Below are 13,784 nucleotides of genomic sequence, written 5' to 3' on the forward strand. Positions count from 1 at the left end.
GAGGTAGAGATAGGGGCATTCACAAACTCCAAGTTCAAGGCCAGCATGGATAAGAGAGGGAGGGTGTGAGGAGGGAGAGGGGAGAGAAAAGGAGAAGGAGAGGGAGGGGGAGGGAGAAAAGAGGGAGGGAGAGGGGAAGGGGAGGGAGAGGAAGAGAGGGAGAAAGATCAAGAGAGAACAGATTGATATCGAGAGACCAGCTTAGAGGAATCAGAGTGGTTTTTTTTGTTTGCTTGCTTTCTTGTTTGTTTGTTTTGTTTTGTTTTTCCCACAGGTCCTTTTCCCTCTGGTTTGGGAGCTTTATGCTTTGCTCTCAATCCTGCCACACACAGAGTAGCAACTTTGCCTCTCATCTTACAAGGACTTTGACAGGGATGTAGGTAGTCACTGGCTTGGGCACCCAGTCAGTCTGCCACACGTATAAACCATAAAGACTTCAGATTCCCCTCAAGATCTAACCCTGTGTTTGTGCCCCAGATCCCAGAAGCCAAAGGAATGATCAGGGTCTGGTGTTTTGTTCTGAGCCAATGGAAGGAAATTCAGATAAGAGGGTATAATTACTGCCACTTCTGAAGAAGGAATGGCAGCCTGTGGCTCCAGACCTGTTGGGGGTTGGGGGAGCTGGGGGAGGGGGAAGGAAGGGACTGGGTGCTTAAACCTCTCAAACTCCTTTCAGTTTTATTTTGACTGTGGCCACTCCGAGAACCGTGAAGTGAAGCAGGCTGCTCACAAAGGGAGGGCCCAGGGGCCTGGCTGATTGCCAGGGTCAGGAGGTCAACTGCAAAGCATCTCTCTCCCCCTCAGTCTTTCAAGAAAGCCGGAATCCATGAGAGAATTTGGTAATGGATCCCAAAGCCAGAACCCATGAGAGAATTTGGTAATGGATCCAGCAGAGCCTTGAGAGATATTTCAAGACCTTAGGGAAGGAGACTTCAAAGGTTTTTTACCCAACAAAACTGTTGAGAACCATATCTTTAAATGGACCTGCTGGTGCCTGCCTAAAATCTCAACATGTGGGAGGCTGAGGCGGGAAGATTGCTTCAAGTTTGAGGGCAGCATGGTTAAAGAGTGAGATCATGTCTCAGGGCTAAGGCAACAGCAAGCAAGGTAAGTGTTTCTGTATCAGTCACCCGGTTTTCCTACACCAGTTCTTATCCTGAATCTTCACAAGAGAGCAAAAGCCCAATTACTTCAAAGACTCTCCCTTCCTCCTGCACCCAGTGCTGCACACAATACTGCCCCCTGTTCCGGGGCATCTGTTCTTGGTCTCATCCTTGCTTTTGCTCTATCTTCTGGTATCCTCCACTCTGCTCTGCCTCCATGAAATTAGCTAGTATGTGTGGATGGATGAAGGTGATCTTAAATCCTCTCTGTGGGCTGGTGAAATGGCTGTGCAAGTACTGCACTGGCTACCAAGCTTGATGTGAGTCACATGTATACCATGGCTCAGTGCTCCCCTCCCTTCAATAAATAAACACAATAAATTTTTTAAAAAATCAGATCTGGGAAGAGTTCTTCTGAAGTATGAACACTTCCTGAGTTCTCTCTCCTGCCTGGTAACTCCAGCACCTTACAGCGAGGCTTCACGTGGGGAGTTATGATTGCTGGAAGGACCTGAGATCATATGTCCTCAAGGGTGTGCCTCTTTCACTACCACTATACAAGAATTTCCAGAATTTGCTGAGGAAGCAACAGAAAGGGCCCTGAGAGACTGAGTTCAGCCCAGACACAAAAGCCTCTTCAGCTTCATCTAGGGGTTGCGAGCTGCAGCCAGGGCTGGGGCTTGGAGATCATGCACCTGAGATAGTTCTAGTCCAGGTGTGGGCAGACAAGACTGCTCGACACCTCTGTTTCTGTGCGGCTCCCAGAGCTCACACCTACTGTCTAAGGAGAGGGAAGGACAATATTGATGTGACTCCTCACATGGCTCTGTAGACTGCAGAGATTCTTTTGGACACAGATATGGCCTGGATATGTAGGCAGGAGAACTGCAGTTGAGGGTTCCTGAGATTACAGAAGTTTTTCTGACCTTCTTTCTGCTGCCTACCTAGAAGAAAAACTCTCCCTTAAGGCTCTGTGTCTATGAGTGTGGCATAGAACATGTACCCTGAGACTGGCCACAGTGGTATGGGGTAAGCTATGCATATCAAACCTGGGGCGCCAGTCTTCCCTATGGAGACAGAACTGAGGGATGTGAAGGGCGCCCGCAGGCCTCTGTTGTTTTACAAGCCTTTTGAGGCTGGCTGGAAGTCACCATAGTCTTGAGACAGAAAGAAAAATGTTACTTACGTCAGCAAAGAGCCAAAAATGGGACTGGGGCCAGCACCACTTTCTGACACCCTTCTTCTCCTCACCCTAACCTGTCACATTCCTGATCCTTCACAGGCAGATTCAAGCCTGCAGGAGCTATGGGTGGTTCTAGCAGAGTTGTGGGTGGCCTGGTGTTTTGCCAGTGAGGAAACTGGGGGACTGACACACTTAGGGGACTCCCCTCTCCCTTTCTGGGCTGCAAGGAGCCTTGAGGGACTTATTGGGAAACTGTGGGCTTTGACTGTGGTTTACAGCCACCGTTAGCTCCTGCAGAGTCCTCTTGACACTTGCTGTACCCCAGGCCCTAGGGCTTAAAGGAAACACTTTCTGCTTCCTGCTGGGCACTGGCTCCTTGTGACCCTTGAGCAGGTCAGGGATATGCCTGATGAAGGTGGCAATCACCACTACTGCAGCTAACACCACAGACAGTTAACAGCAGGACCAAAGGAGAGAGAGAGAAGCCCAGTGCTGCTGGCTGTCCCCTGTTGTTCTCTCTCACTTCCCAGGCCTGGTCAATGCTCCAGGTCCCATTGTCCCCAGTTTCTGGCAGATCAGCCTCCCTCCCTCCTGCCACCTGCTGATGTACTTGGCTCTCTGTCCTCAAACCCTTAGCTCATAAAAGGCCCCTTGCCAAGGATGTCTGCCCTGCCTTCTCCCTTTATACCACTTTAAATCCCATCTTCAGGGCCTCTCCTGGCCTTGTGGTCAGACACCTGTTGGTGAGGAGGTATGGTGTGAGCCCAAGGTTTGGCTGAGCTGGCCCAGTTAACCCTGTCTCCTTGAGAGAAGATGGTCGGAGGGCAAGCCCATACTAGGGAGCCTGGGGTCTGTTCTCTGTCCTTCATGGGAGAAAGGCTATTCTCCCATGGGTGGGTGATACCTTCGGCAAACCTCTATCTCCAAAAGCTATTTACATTCTGATTCCTAATAGGAACAGAGTTACAGTTATGAAGTAGCAACAAAAATCATTTTGGGAGTGTGACTTTTCAGAGACAAGGTTTCTCTATGTAGTCCCGGCTGACCTAAAACTCATTCTGTAGACCAGGCTGGCCTTGAACTCACAGAAATACACCTGCCTCCATAGCACTTTAATCGCAGGTGGTGTGTGTTACCACCATCTGGCAACAAAAATAATCTCATGGTTGAGGATCCCAGCAACGTGAGGAACTATAAGGGTTGCAGTGTTAGGAAGGATTAGAGCCACCAGTAAGGGATTATCTCCACCTGCAGGTGTCTTTGTCAGTGAGACCTGATGCCTTCATGAAAGGGTGAAGTGTTTCCCATATGGGGTCCCTAACCTCCCTGCTCTGACCTCCACAGGTCACCCTAGGCTAATGTGAAACACAGCATACTCCACAACGTGAAATATTTATAATCCAAGGAAGAAGAAAAACCAACTTCTCTTGCTGGGATTTTAAAGCTCAGGTAATGTGGATAGCGGGTGGGTGGGTTGGGGGTAATGGAGGAAGACCCCAGCACTCTGAAAGTGCATCAAACTTGGGAGTACCTACCATCCACTAATAATCCCAAAGGCCCCGGGGAATCTTTGGGGACCTGGGAAAACTTATCATTGCTATCCTATGGAAACCAACACTTCTGTAACATCAAGGGTGAGATACATTGAATGTGTGGGGTCAGGGGCTTGTGTTCTGTGTTGTTTGGGGAGTTGACACCCTGGATTGATGCAGGTATGAAAGGAAGAATCTAATTTGAGTCCCGGTCATCTCTCTGAAGACAAAGCTGGCTCTGGGTACCAGCCAGGCCTTTAGACCTTTGTGGGGCCACCTGAGGGCAGAGAGTGAGTAGGAGCTGCCGGGGAGTCTGTGCCCCAAGATGTGCCCTGAGACGAAAGGAAGCAAGCCAACCCACAGGCTGGCGTGAGACTCCGAGTGCCACACTCACCATGCTATTCCAGATCCTGAGGGCGAGTGTGGTGGGATCCTGGGCCGAGGACTTTTTCTGGAAGAGAATGTGGAAGAGAATGGCGTGAGAAGGGACTCTGTGCCAGCTCCCCGCCCCCAGGATAGGATGGCCTCCATACTAACTGACCCATGAGAACAGGGCTGTGACCCATCCAGCCCTGTCCCCTAGCCCTTCCTTAACCCTGAGTTTATAGGAACGCTGTCTGGGTGAGAGTTTGGAGGTCAGGGCTGCAGCAAGCAGAGTAAGTCTCTGGTTGCTCTGCCTTGTGACAGAGCCTCTAAACCTGAACTCAGAACAGGAGCAGGTGACAGAGATGTTACTCAGCTGTGGTCTGAATAAGGAAGTGAGGCCCGGGCAGAGGGTCCTTTCCCCCTTAGGAGCCATGGTCTAAACAGCAATAAGTCTCGGAGTTAGCACAATGACGCCAACAGAAAGGAGCTGGGAGCCCTAGCTGCAGCCCTGACAACCCCACCCTCAGTAAACACAGAGGAGGGAGGTACCCAGGGCTTCCCACCCCCAGGCCCTGAGTTCATGTGCTAATTCATGGGATCTCCACATCTACTCTAGATGGACGGAATATTAGCAACAGTCCCAGTTTAGCAGATGTGAAACCAAGACACAGAGAGGTCAAACCATTTTCCTGAAGTCACACACTTGGCCTATTCCAGAAGCAGGGCTTTAGGCTACACTCTCAGCCCTGGGTCCCTGCTCTTTACTTTGGAGCTGCCCTGCATCTCAGAATCTGCCTCATGGGGCCATGCAATCCTGTGAGGGAATTGCAGGAGAAAGTGTGAGAGATTGTTTCTGAGATTGTACTCTGGGACTTCTGTGGAGGGTGGTGAGAGGGAAGGGGAGGAGGAGGAGGAGGAGGAGGAGGAGGAGGAGGAGGAAGGGGGCAGGTGTGTGGTCCAGACTTCCTCACCATCTACAATCCATAATCTCGATGCCACACATAGCTTACTCACCAAGGGTGGTTCAATTTCAGAGAAGAAAGGCTGGAAAACCACCGCGAAGGACTCACGCTTGTTGAACTTGCTGGAGGCCAGGAGATCTTCCCAGGCTTCCTGAAGGGAGAAGAGAGTACATGTCAGGAGCTCAAGCCAGCAAGAGTTGTTTCGCACACCAGGACCCCTCAACTCAACCACCTCCACACAAGGTATACAATCATGTGATTGGAAAGGTACCCTTGCCTTACACTCTGGGTCTCTTGAGGACTAAAGCTGAGTTTTCACTTGTCCCTGAAGCCCCAGCACCAGGGTGTACTAGACAAAGAGCTGGATACTCCTCTCTGGAAATTCAAAAAAGCACAGGACAGCCCTGTATGCCAAGGAGGAGCCATGTTCTCTTTGAGGGTGAGGTCTGCAAAGGCAGCCCCAGTCTGTAATGTCCAGATTAGACTGTGTCACACAGCTGCACTTCCAACAACTACATGAAAATATTGTTAATGCCCGTCAGCAGGCCCTGTATTTTGAACTGTTCATCAGCTCAAGTGTAAAAATGGTGGCTTTCACTGAACCCATGACACCCTACTTGGCCTCTTTGGTCAACTTCAGGGGCAGCAAAAGACATTTCAGAAGCAACAGGCAAAGCTCTCCACCAGCTGCCATCAGCACGCTCCCCTTTCCCATCACTCACACTGTGGTGCTCCCCCTTTATGATAACAGTATGGATTATCACAAGGAGTACTGCCAGGATACCCTCTCACTGGTTCCCAGCAGACCCGAATTCAGCCAAGTCTTACTGGAGCTAGCTCAGCTTACTGTCTTCCACCATCTTCTTCTCCTCCTCATACTACCCCACCTCCGGAGAGCCAGGAGCCTAGGTTCCAACTGGGACTCACCTGATAGGACCACTGCATGACAGCCGTGGATAACTTCGTTGTCTCCTCTGAGCATTTGCAAACCTCTGGTGCAGGGCTGCAGGTCAGAATGAGCCAAGCATGATGGATTACACTGGTGAGATAGGGCCGGGCCAGGGGAGGGCTCCGACAGAGAGAGTGTGATGGGGGTGAGAGGTGCAGAGAATTGCTTAGGAAAAAGGGAGGTTGCAGCCTTAGAGGGTGCAAGAGAAGAGGGGCAAATGGTGACTAAGAAGGTTGGGTTGTATCTTGTTAGGGTTACTAGTGCATTGATGAAGGCGGCCTGGGGAGGGAAGGGTTTATTTGGCTTAACTATTGTGAATCATAGCCCACTGAGGGAAACCAAGGCAGAGATTCAAGGTCGAGGGAACGTGGAGGCAGGAGCTGATGCAGAAGCCACAGAGGAGTGCTGCTGACTGGCTTGCACTCAAGGCTTGCTCAGCCTGCTTTCTTATAGCTCAGGGGTGTCCCCATCCACAGTGAGCTGGTCCTCCCCCACACCAATCAGTAACTACAGAAACATCTAACAGGCTTGCCTGCTTTCCGCCCCATTTATGGAGGCATTTCTCATTTAGGGTCCCCTCCTCTCAGATGACTCCAGCTTGTGTCAAGGTGACATAAACATGGCCAGCACAACTGAACCCTTGTTAACCTGACACACAAACACATCACTAGCAAGTCATATTTTTCCTTCTTTGTTCATCTCCTAGATTTCATATTAATAAATATCACTATGTGAAGTACACATGGCTCATCTCCTAAGCTCAGGCCCACACTGCTGCATGGCATTTCCACAATGCTGGGGCCTCTTGCTGCAACTGGGCTGCACATTCACTACTAGGCTCTCCCTCTCTACACTCTCTTCAGGGGCTCTCTTCTTGCCACAGAGTGCCAAACCTCAGCCGTTCTCCATGATCCCTTTGTGACTCCTAACCAGCACCACCTGGGTGACTCCTGCACTATCAAGCTTGGCTGCTAACATGTGTGGGTACAACCTTGGCCACCTCTGGAGCCCAATTTCTGTGTGCTCTCAGGAAACACTTCCCAGAAGATTTCACTCAGCTCTAGATCCAGCATCAATTATCCCAGCAAAGCAAAGGTTTCACTTTATTTTTGGTCTCTTGTAAATTATGGCTGACTCTCCAGTCCCAGCTGACCAGAACCACAGAGGTTTAATTCCAAATATGCAATGACCTCGAGAGTCAAGTGACTCTCAAACGTCCTTCTGAAATTTCACAAGGTAGACCTCTGTCATCTGCCCTGCCCAAAGGGCAGGGTTCATTTGCCAACCTTGGAACCTTCAATGATTTTTCTAGCCCAAAGCTCTGAAGTGATCCCACGATCTCACCAAAAACAATATGGTCAGGTCTATCACAGCGATACCCCACAAACCAGGTACCAATTTCTCTTCCGGTTACTACCGCTGTGATGAGACACTGTGGCTAAAAGCACAGTGGAGAAAAGGGACTTATATGGCTTACATATCCTGAACCACAGTCCACTGAGGGAAGTCAGGGCAGGAACTCAAACTGGGCAGGAACATGGAGGCAGGAGCTGATGCAGAGGCCAAGGAGGGGTGCAGCTTTCTCCTCATGGCTTGCTCATGAGCCTAAACAATGCCCTCCAGGCTTGTCTGTAGCCTGGTCTAACGAAGACATTTTCCCAATTAGGGCTGCTTCCTCTCTGAAGACTCTAGCTTGTGTCAAGTTGACACAAATGGCCAACTCAGGGCAGAAGGCACCCCACGGAGCCCTTGTCCACAGGGTCAGGATATACTATGAAGACATTCTTCCTCCCCTTCCTTGTGTTCCCCACTTGCTCATCTCCCCAGAACCCCATACCCCATCCTCACGATCCTGTTCTCCTTGCCCTTCAGAACCCCACTTTCCTTTCTCAGCTGGCCTTGCTCAGACCTTCTTCACATGAACTACTTTCCCACAATCAAATACCAGATTCTGCAGCTAAAGCAAAAAGCCTATAAAAATTTTCAGAAATACAAGAGAATAAAGTTCTGAGACATTAAAATACATTACCCCCCCCCCCCGGTCGTTTTCCAGAGTAATACCTCTTATTGCTAGAGATGTTTTGCCAAACGTGTGTGTTTGTTTAAGACTGTGTCTCATGTCCCAGGCTTGCTTCAAACGTGTTGTATACAGCTTTGCCCTCTGACCCCCTGCCTCTATCTCCTAGGTGCTAGGATGACAGGTGTAATCACCACTCCTAGTTTTATGCAGTGCTGGAGACTGACTCCAGTTCTGCATGCCAGGCAAGCACTGTGGCTTAAACTCTCAAATCATTTGGGGGTGGGGGTGGGGGTGGGGGTGGGGCTCTGGCTCTATCACTGCATCAACCAAATTAAATACTGCAACATTCTCACTGACTCTGGCACTCACTAGCATGTGAGCTAGATGGCTATTGAACTCTCCAGCCTCCAAGCTTTGGTCTCCCCGGGGGATCAATGCATGTGGAGAGCCCATAGAGTACATGAAAGGACTCTAGTCAGACTGATCATGGAAAACGTGGCTTTGGCAAGCCTTGCCCTCCTCCACCATTCCCCTAAAACTGTTAGATTACATTCCTAAAGCTAGCCCCCAAGGTGCATTCCCTTATTTGGCCAGTTCCTGAGACCTCCTCCTGTGGCTGACTACCCTAGTTCAACTACTGAAGTACTGAAGTCCAGCATAATGCCCCCTTTGGCTCACCTAATTAACATGCCCAGTTAAAATTAAACACCTTATCCTAACACAGGGTTTCCCCTTCTGCGTTTATAAAGCGCCATTTTCCTATGGGCCATGTCTGTCTCATCTCTATCCAGAGGCAGCCCTTTGTCCTCCAGGACAAATGCCCCTCACCCTCTCCCTCATCCCTTTTCTTTATCCCTTATCCCTGCCCTTTGTTCCTCTGGGGTGAATAAACCTCGTTTGTGCTAAGTGTCTTGACCTATTTACTTCGACTGTCCCTACAGTACTGACATGTGATAACCACACCAAAGATGATGGTCCTACTCTATGTCTGTCTGTCTGTCTGTCTGTCTGTCTGTCTGTCTCCTGCTCTCTTTTACCTGAAGCCAGTCTCTTGATGCTGAAGAACCATGGCCAAAACCTCGGAGAGATCCACCAAATTCACAAATGCTCTGGGGACCTAGGAGATGAAGAGACATACAAGATAGGAAGAGACACGCGCATGTGCCAAGCTGCCATAGCTGTCTCTGGGCCCTCTGGAACCCTGAGGGCCTTGTCTGGGGACCAGCCTTTGGAGGGTTTGGATGAGGTTGTTCTAAAGGTGTCACCCCTTCAGCTGTACATCTTAGAATGCACCTCTTGCCTCTGTCTGGTGCTGAGTTCAGCCCTGATCCTGGGGAAGCACGGTGTATTTGAGAAGGCTCCTAAAGACTGCAGCTTCCAGAGAGGCCTCCATCAGAAACGAAGGGTGCTTAGCTCTCAGAGTGCCCAGACACCCCACCGCCACCCCAGGAGCATCCATTTCAGGACAGGTGAGAAGATGGAGCCCTTCCAGCTCTCTATCCTCAGGTCTTGTTCTCTTACTCCAGCAAATGCCACTGTGAGCAACCGGAATGCCACCTCTGCTGCCCTGAGAAGGGCCTCATGGGTACTCAAAATGATGCTTGCCTCATGCTCCATACCCCAAGGACCCAGGGGCTGGGCAGCCATTGCCTTACCTCACGATACAGGTAATCCAGCACCCCCCACAGCATCTCCATGTGCCGCACCACGTGCCTTTTCTGTGAGAGAAGAACTGGGGTGAACAAGGGCAGCAGCAGAGAGGACACAAGGCCAGGAACCCAGACTCAGACGACCCCACAGAGACTATGGCAGATGCTTAATGGAGGCTGTGCTCCCCCACAAGTGTAGAATCTCAGAGCTGCTTTGTTTTGGTTTGGGCTTTGGGTCCAGTTTCTCTAACCCATCCTCCACTAGGGAGACAGTCCACATCAGAGAAGGGCAAGCTCTAGGCTGAACCGTGCTGAGAGCCACAGTGGTGGTTCTCATGCTCCAGGCAAAGGGACACGTTTGTTCCCAAGGGCTAAGAGAGCTGTTTTTATCTGAAGAAAATAAATCTGAAGAGGGAACACAATCAACCTGGTCTTATCGACCCAGACAGATCTCAAAACTTCCAAAAATCGGGACCTGGAACAGTTGCTTGGTGGGTGAAAGTCATTTGCCACAGCCTGGTGACCTGTTTGATCACAGGATTGTTCTTGATCTCCACACATCATTGTTTGTCTCTGTCTGTCTGTCTGTCTGTCTGTCTCTCTCTCTCTCTCTCTCTCACACACACACATGTATACAAAATAAACAAAATATAATAAATTAAAAAAAATCCCCCCTCCCCCCCGTACAGGCTATAAATCCCTCTCTGGGAGACTTGGGACCAGAAGTCTTTGGTGTCATTCAGGTGTGGGTACTTGCATAGATTTTTACCAGCTGAGCATTTATTATCTGAAAATTCCAAATCTGAAATGTTCAAAAGCTTTTGGATTTTGGATTTCTAACCAGAAATCCAAGCTGGGCTGTTTGCCAGATCCGTCCTTCTCCACCCCCACCCCGTGCTGTAGTTGCCCTGAGTAAGAAAAAATGGTCTCGGAAAGAGAGTCGCAAGGGCCCCATTACTGGGATGTATACATCTGTCTCATCCCCTCCCCAACCCACTGCAGCCCACTCCCATCTTTGCAGGTGAGAAAATAAGCTGATGGTGGAACCTCTAAATTTGATCCCTGGTTATCATTTCAGTGTGAAAAATAAGGGAAATATACAAGAAGACAAACGTCTCAGCTGGCTGCAGACTAGCTGTCCCCTGCAGCAACGTGGCTCAGACAGCAACACAAGGAAGGGCAAGAAGCTGTGCTATTTATTACCTGGGGGGACAGGGGCAAGCACTCTAGAGGCAGCTGCCAATCATCAGATGAGGTTTGCAGGAGGGCCGCCCACCACCCACAGCCTAGGAAGAAGTGCCCATGTCTGTCTCTCCTGTGCTTCTGCTTTAGTGAGAGGCTGGCATCCCAGCCCATCTGCTGGCATTGGCCAGTGATAAGCACTCTGGATTCTTCTGAGCAACACGCTTTCTTTCTGAAAGAGCCCTAGGACGTGGGTCCAGAATGGTCTCTGCAACTCAGCTATACCATGTTCAGGGCATCCATCTTCCCTGGGGCCCTTGAAGAGCAGGGCACCCCCACTCCAGAGTGAGATCTCCCTTTAGAAAACCTTGGGTCAAGGGTTTGTCTCTAGACATTTGGGGAATCTAGTCTCATTCAGCCATCACAGGTGTAGAATGGTTGTCACTTGGCTCAGCAACTACCCTGTGTCCAAGTGGAAGACATTATATACCTATAATGACTATCATAGACATTTGTTTTCAGACTGCTTTCATCATGGTTCAGTATTTTATGTGCTTCCCGCGGCAGTCCAGTGCATGCATCCAGAACAAGGAAAGCAGAGAGCGTGTGAGTCCACAACCCCCTTCATTCATGCAATGAACTAGAGTATTTTATATTTGATCCCATTCCCTCTCCCTTCCTTTATTTGATAATTTGTGTTTCAACCTTTCTGACTTCATCGTGAGCACTCACTAATGTCCTGGCATCCATGACCTCAAAACCTAGAAAAACAATTCTGTGTTTAAATTGAAAGAGATGAGTGGATAATGCATGTATGTGTAACTACATGCTTGAAATGAGAGGTGGTCAACCCACACTAGGGAGCAGATCACTCAGCAAGAATTGATCTAGTCTGTAGGTACTAACATGACAAGGTCTTAAAAATATATGGTTGATGAAAAGTACATGCACACACCTATATGGGAATGTCACAGTGAGTTGTGATCAGTAGTGATATGCACACTGAATACATTTTAATGAAAACAAAGAATATTAAAGGTAAAAGAAAGAGTTGCATATTACTCGTGGAACTAAAAATTAATAAAAAAAAAACCAAGTCGCATAAATCAGACACATATACTTAAAATGCATCATGAACTCAATGATGCTCAAAGGGACATTAAGGCAAAAAATTTTTTTTTGTAAGACTGCTTAGCTGCAAGTTAGAGTGCAGAGAAGAAATCACGAATGAGTGTGAATGTGCTCTCGCACATGGAAAAAATAATCAGACGCCATTCTGAGCCAAATCACCATAGATACGATAGCATGTGCTTGAGTCTACACCCAAGAGGGCAGATTTACGTATGGGCTTGGTAATGTGTGAGTAGCTAAAGAGTAATGAGTGGAGATACAGAGGCAGGCAGCAATGTGTAAATGCATGCTTGAATATATCAATGCACAGACACATAATTCATGAGTTAACATTAATAGGCTTAATGGCCCCAGAGACCAAACAGAGCGTGTAAATTTCACTTGGACCTAGTAAGCAGAGACCTTCTTAGTCTGTGCACTACACACTCAAAAAGTACAAAACAAAACTACCATAGGACCCAGGCACTGTACTCCTCAGAATCCCAAAGGACCCTAAGTCAGGATACCTTAGTGGCGTCTATCTATATACCCATGCTTCTCATGACATTGTTAGGGGATTGGCCTGGGTACTCACGTCAAATGAATGGATAAAGACAATGTGATAGTCTACACAGTGGGGTACTATTCACCCATAAAGAAGGATGAAACTGAGTCATTTGCAAGAAAGTGGACGACTTGGAGATCAGATAAGCAATATAGACCAGATCCAGAAATAAAAACATACATTCCTCTTCTATGTAGAATCTATTAAAAAAATAATACATGGAAATAGAAGGGGAGCTATTTGGCAAGAAAGGAGTAGGGGAAGCAAAAGGAGGGAGAAAAGGTAATATGTGTGTGGAGGTAGGTGGAAGGACATTATATACGTGTATGACTGGGAGGAAGCAGCGATTAAGACATATAAATAAATAAATACGGCAAAAAATCCCACAAGACCCATTATTTCAAACAATGAATAGAACATTAGATTTTCTTTTACAAGTTTAAAATACAGAATTTAAAAGGATTCTTGGTTCTTGTGATGGTTACAAATGCACAGCTTTGGGCATACACTTACACCATTTCATCTCACCCAAATCATAACCCATCAAAATGGTTAAGATGGTCAATTCTATGTCCTGTGCATTTTATCACCCTAAAATACTGGAGGAAAAGAAGCAGCTACATGTTATCATTTTTCATTTGTTTTCCTGAGAATCCATCCATCCATCCATCCATCCATCCATCCATCCATCCATCCATCCATCCATCCATCCATCCACGGGCCTGTCCGTCTGTTCACTAATATACTTGTCCTAATTCTGAAACAGGAGGCCACATCCCCAGCCTGGTAGGCAGTGCTCAGACAGGGGTAGCCCCTCTCCTCACCAGCAATCTCAGCCTCCCCACCTGCAGCTTACCTGCTGAGCAGAGGGACACAGGTGACACTGGCTTGTGTTACTGAAGAATACAGTGATGACTTTCCAGTCCTTCTCAAAGTCAAGTTGCTGCAGTGAAACAAAAGAGAGAAAAGAGAAAAGAGAAAAGAGCTTGAGCCAGAAGTCTGTCTGCTCATGTTTCTCAGTCATTCTGCAACACCTTAAGTCACTGTTAGGGCTGTTTTTGTTAGTCTCGAGCATCTGCTCCTCCTGCCTCTGCATCCTGAGAGTTATAGGCATAAGTTACCATTGGCTCCTCTCCCTCTCCCTCTCCCCCTCTCCCTCTCCC

At 48.5% G+C, this 13,784-nt stretch overlaps 1 protein-coding gene across 1 annotated transcript in view; it reads right to left on the minus strand.

The window, feature by feature from the left end:
• Nucleotides 1–13,784, minus strand: part of Plb1 (phospholipase B1) — a 126,154-nt gene that overhangs the window by 80,015 nt on the left and 32,355 nt on the right. The window contains exons 10-15 of the mRNA XM_021202165.2: nt 13,478–13,564; nt 9,771–9,833; nt 9,153–9,232; nt 6,074–6,149; nt 5,199–5,297; nt 4,213–4,269 (exon numbers count right to left, since the gene is read on the minus strand). Of these exons, the coding sequence (XP_021057824.1) occupies nt 4,213–4,269; nt 5,199–5,297; nt 6,074–6,149; nt 9,153–9,232; nt 9,771–9,833; nt 13,478–13,564 (462 nt within the window). The remainder of the gene's footprint in view (nt 1–4,212; nt 4,270–5,198; nt 5,298–6,073; nt 6,150–9,152; nt 9,233–9,770; nt 9,834–13,477; nt 13,565–13,784) is intronic.

This window comes from Mus pahari, chromosome 7 (assembly GCF_900095145.1).
Source record: "Mus pahari chromosome 7, PAHARI_EIJ_v1.1, whole genome shotgun sequence".
In the NCBI taxonomy this organism is placed as follows: domain Eukaryota; kingdom Metazoa; phylum Chordata; class Mammalia; order Rodentia; family Muridae; genus Mus; species Mus pahari.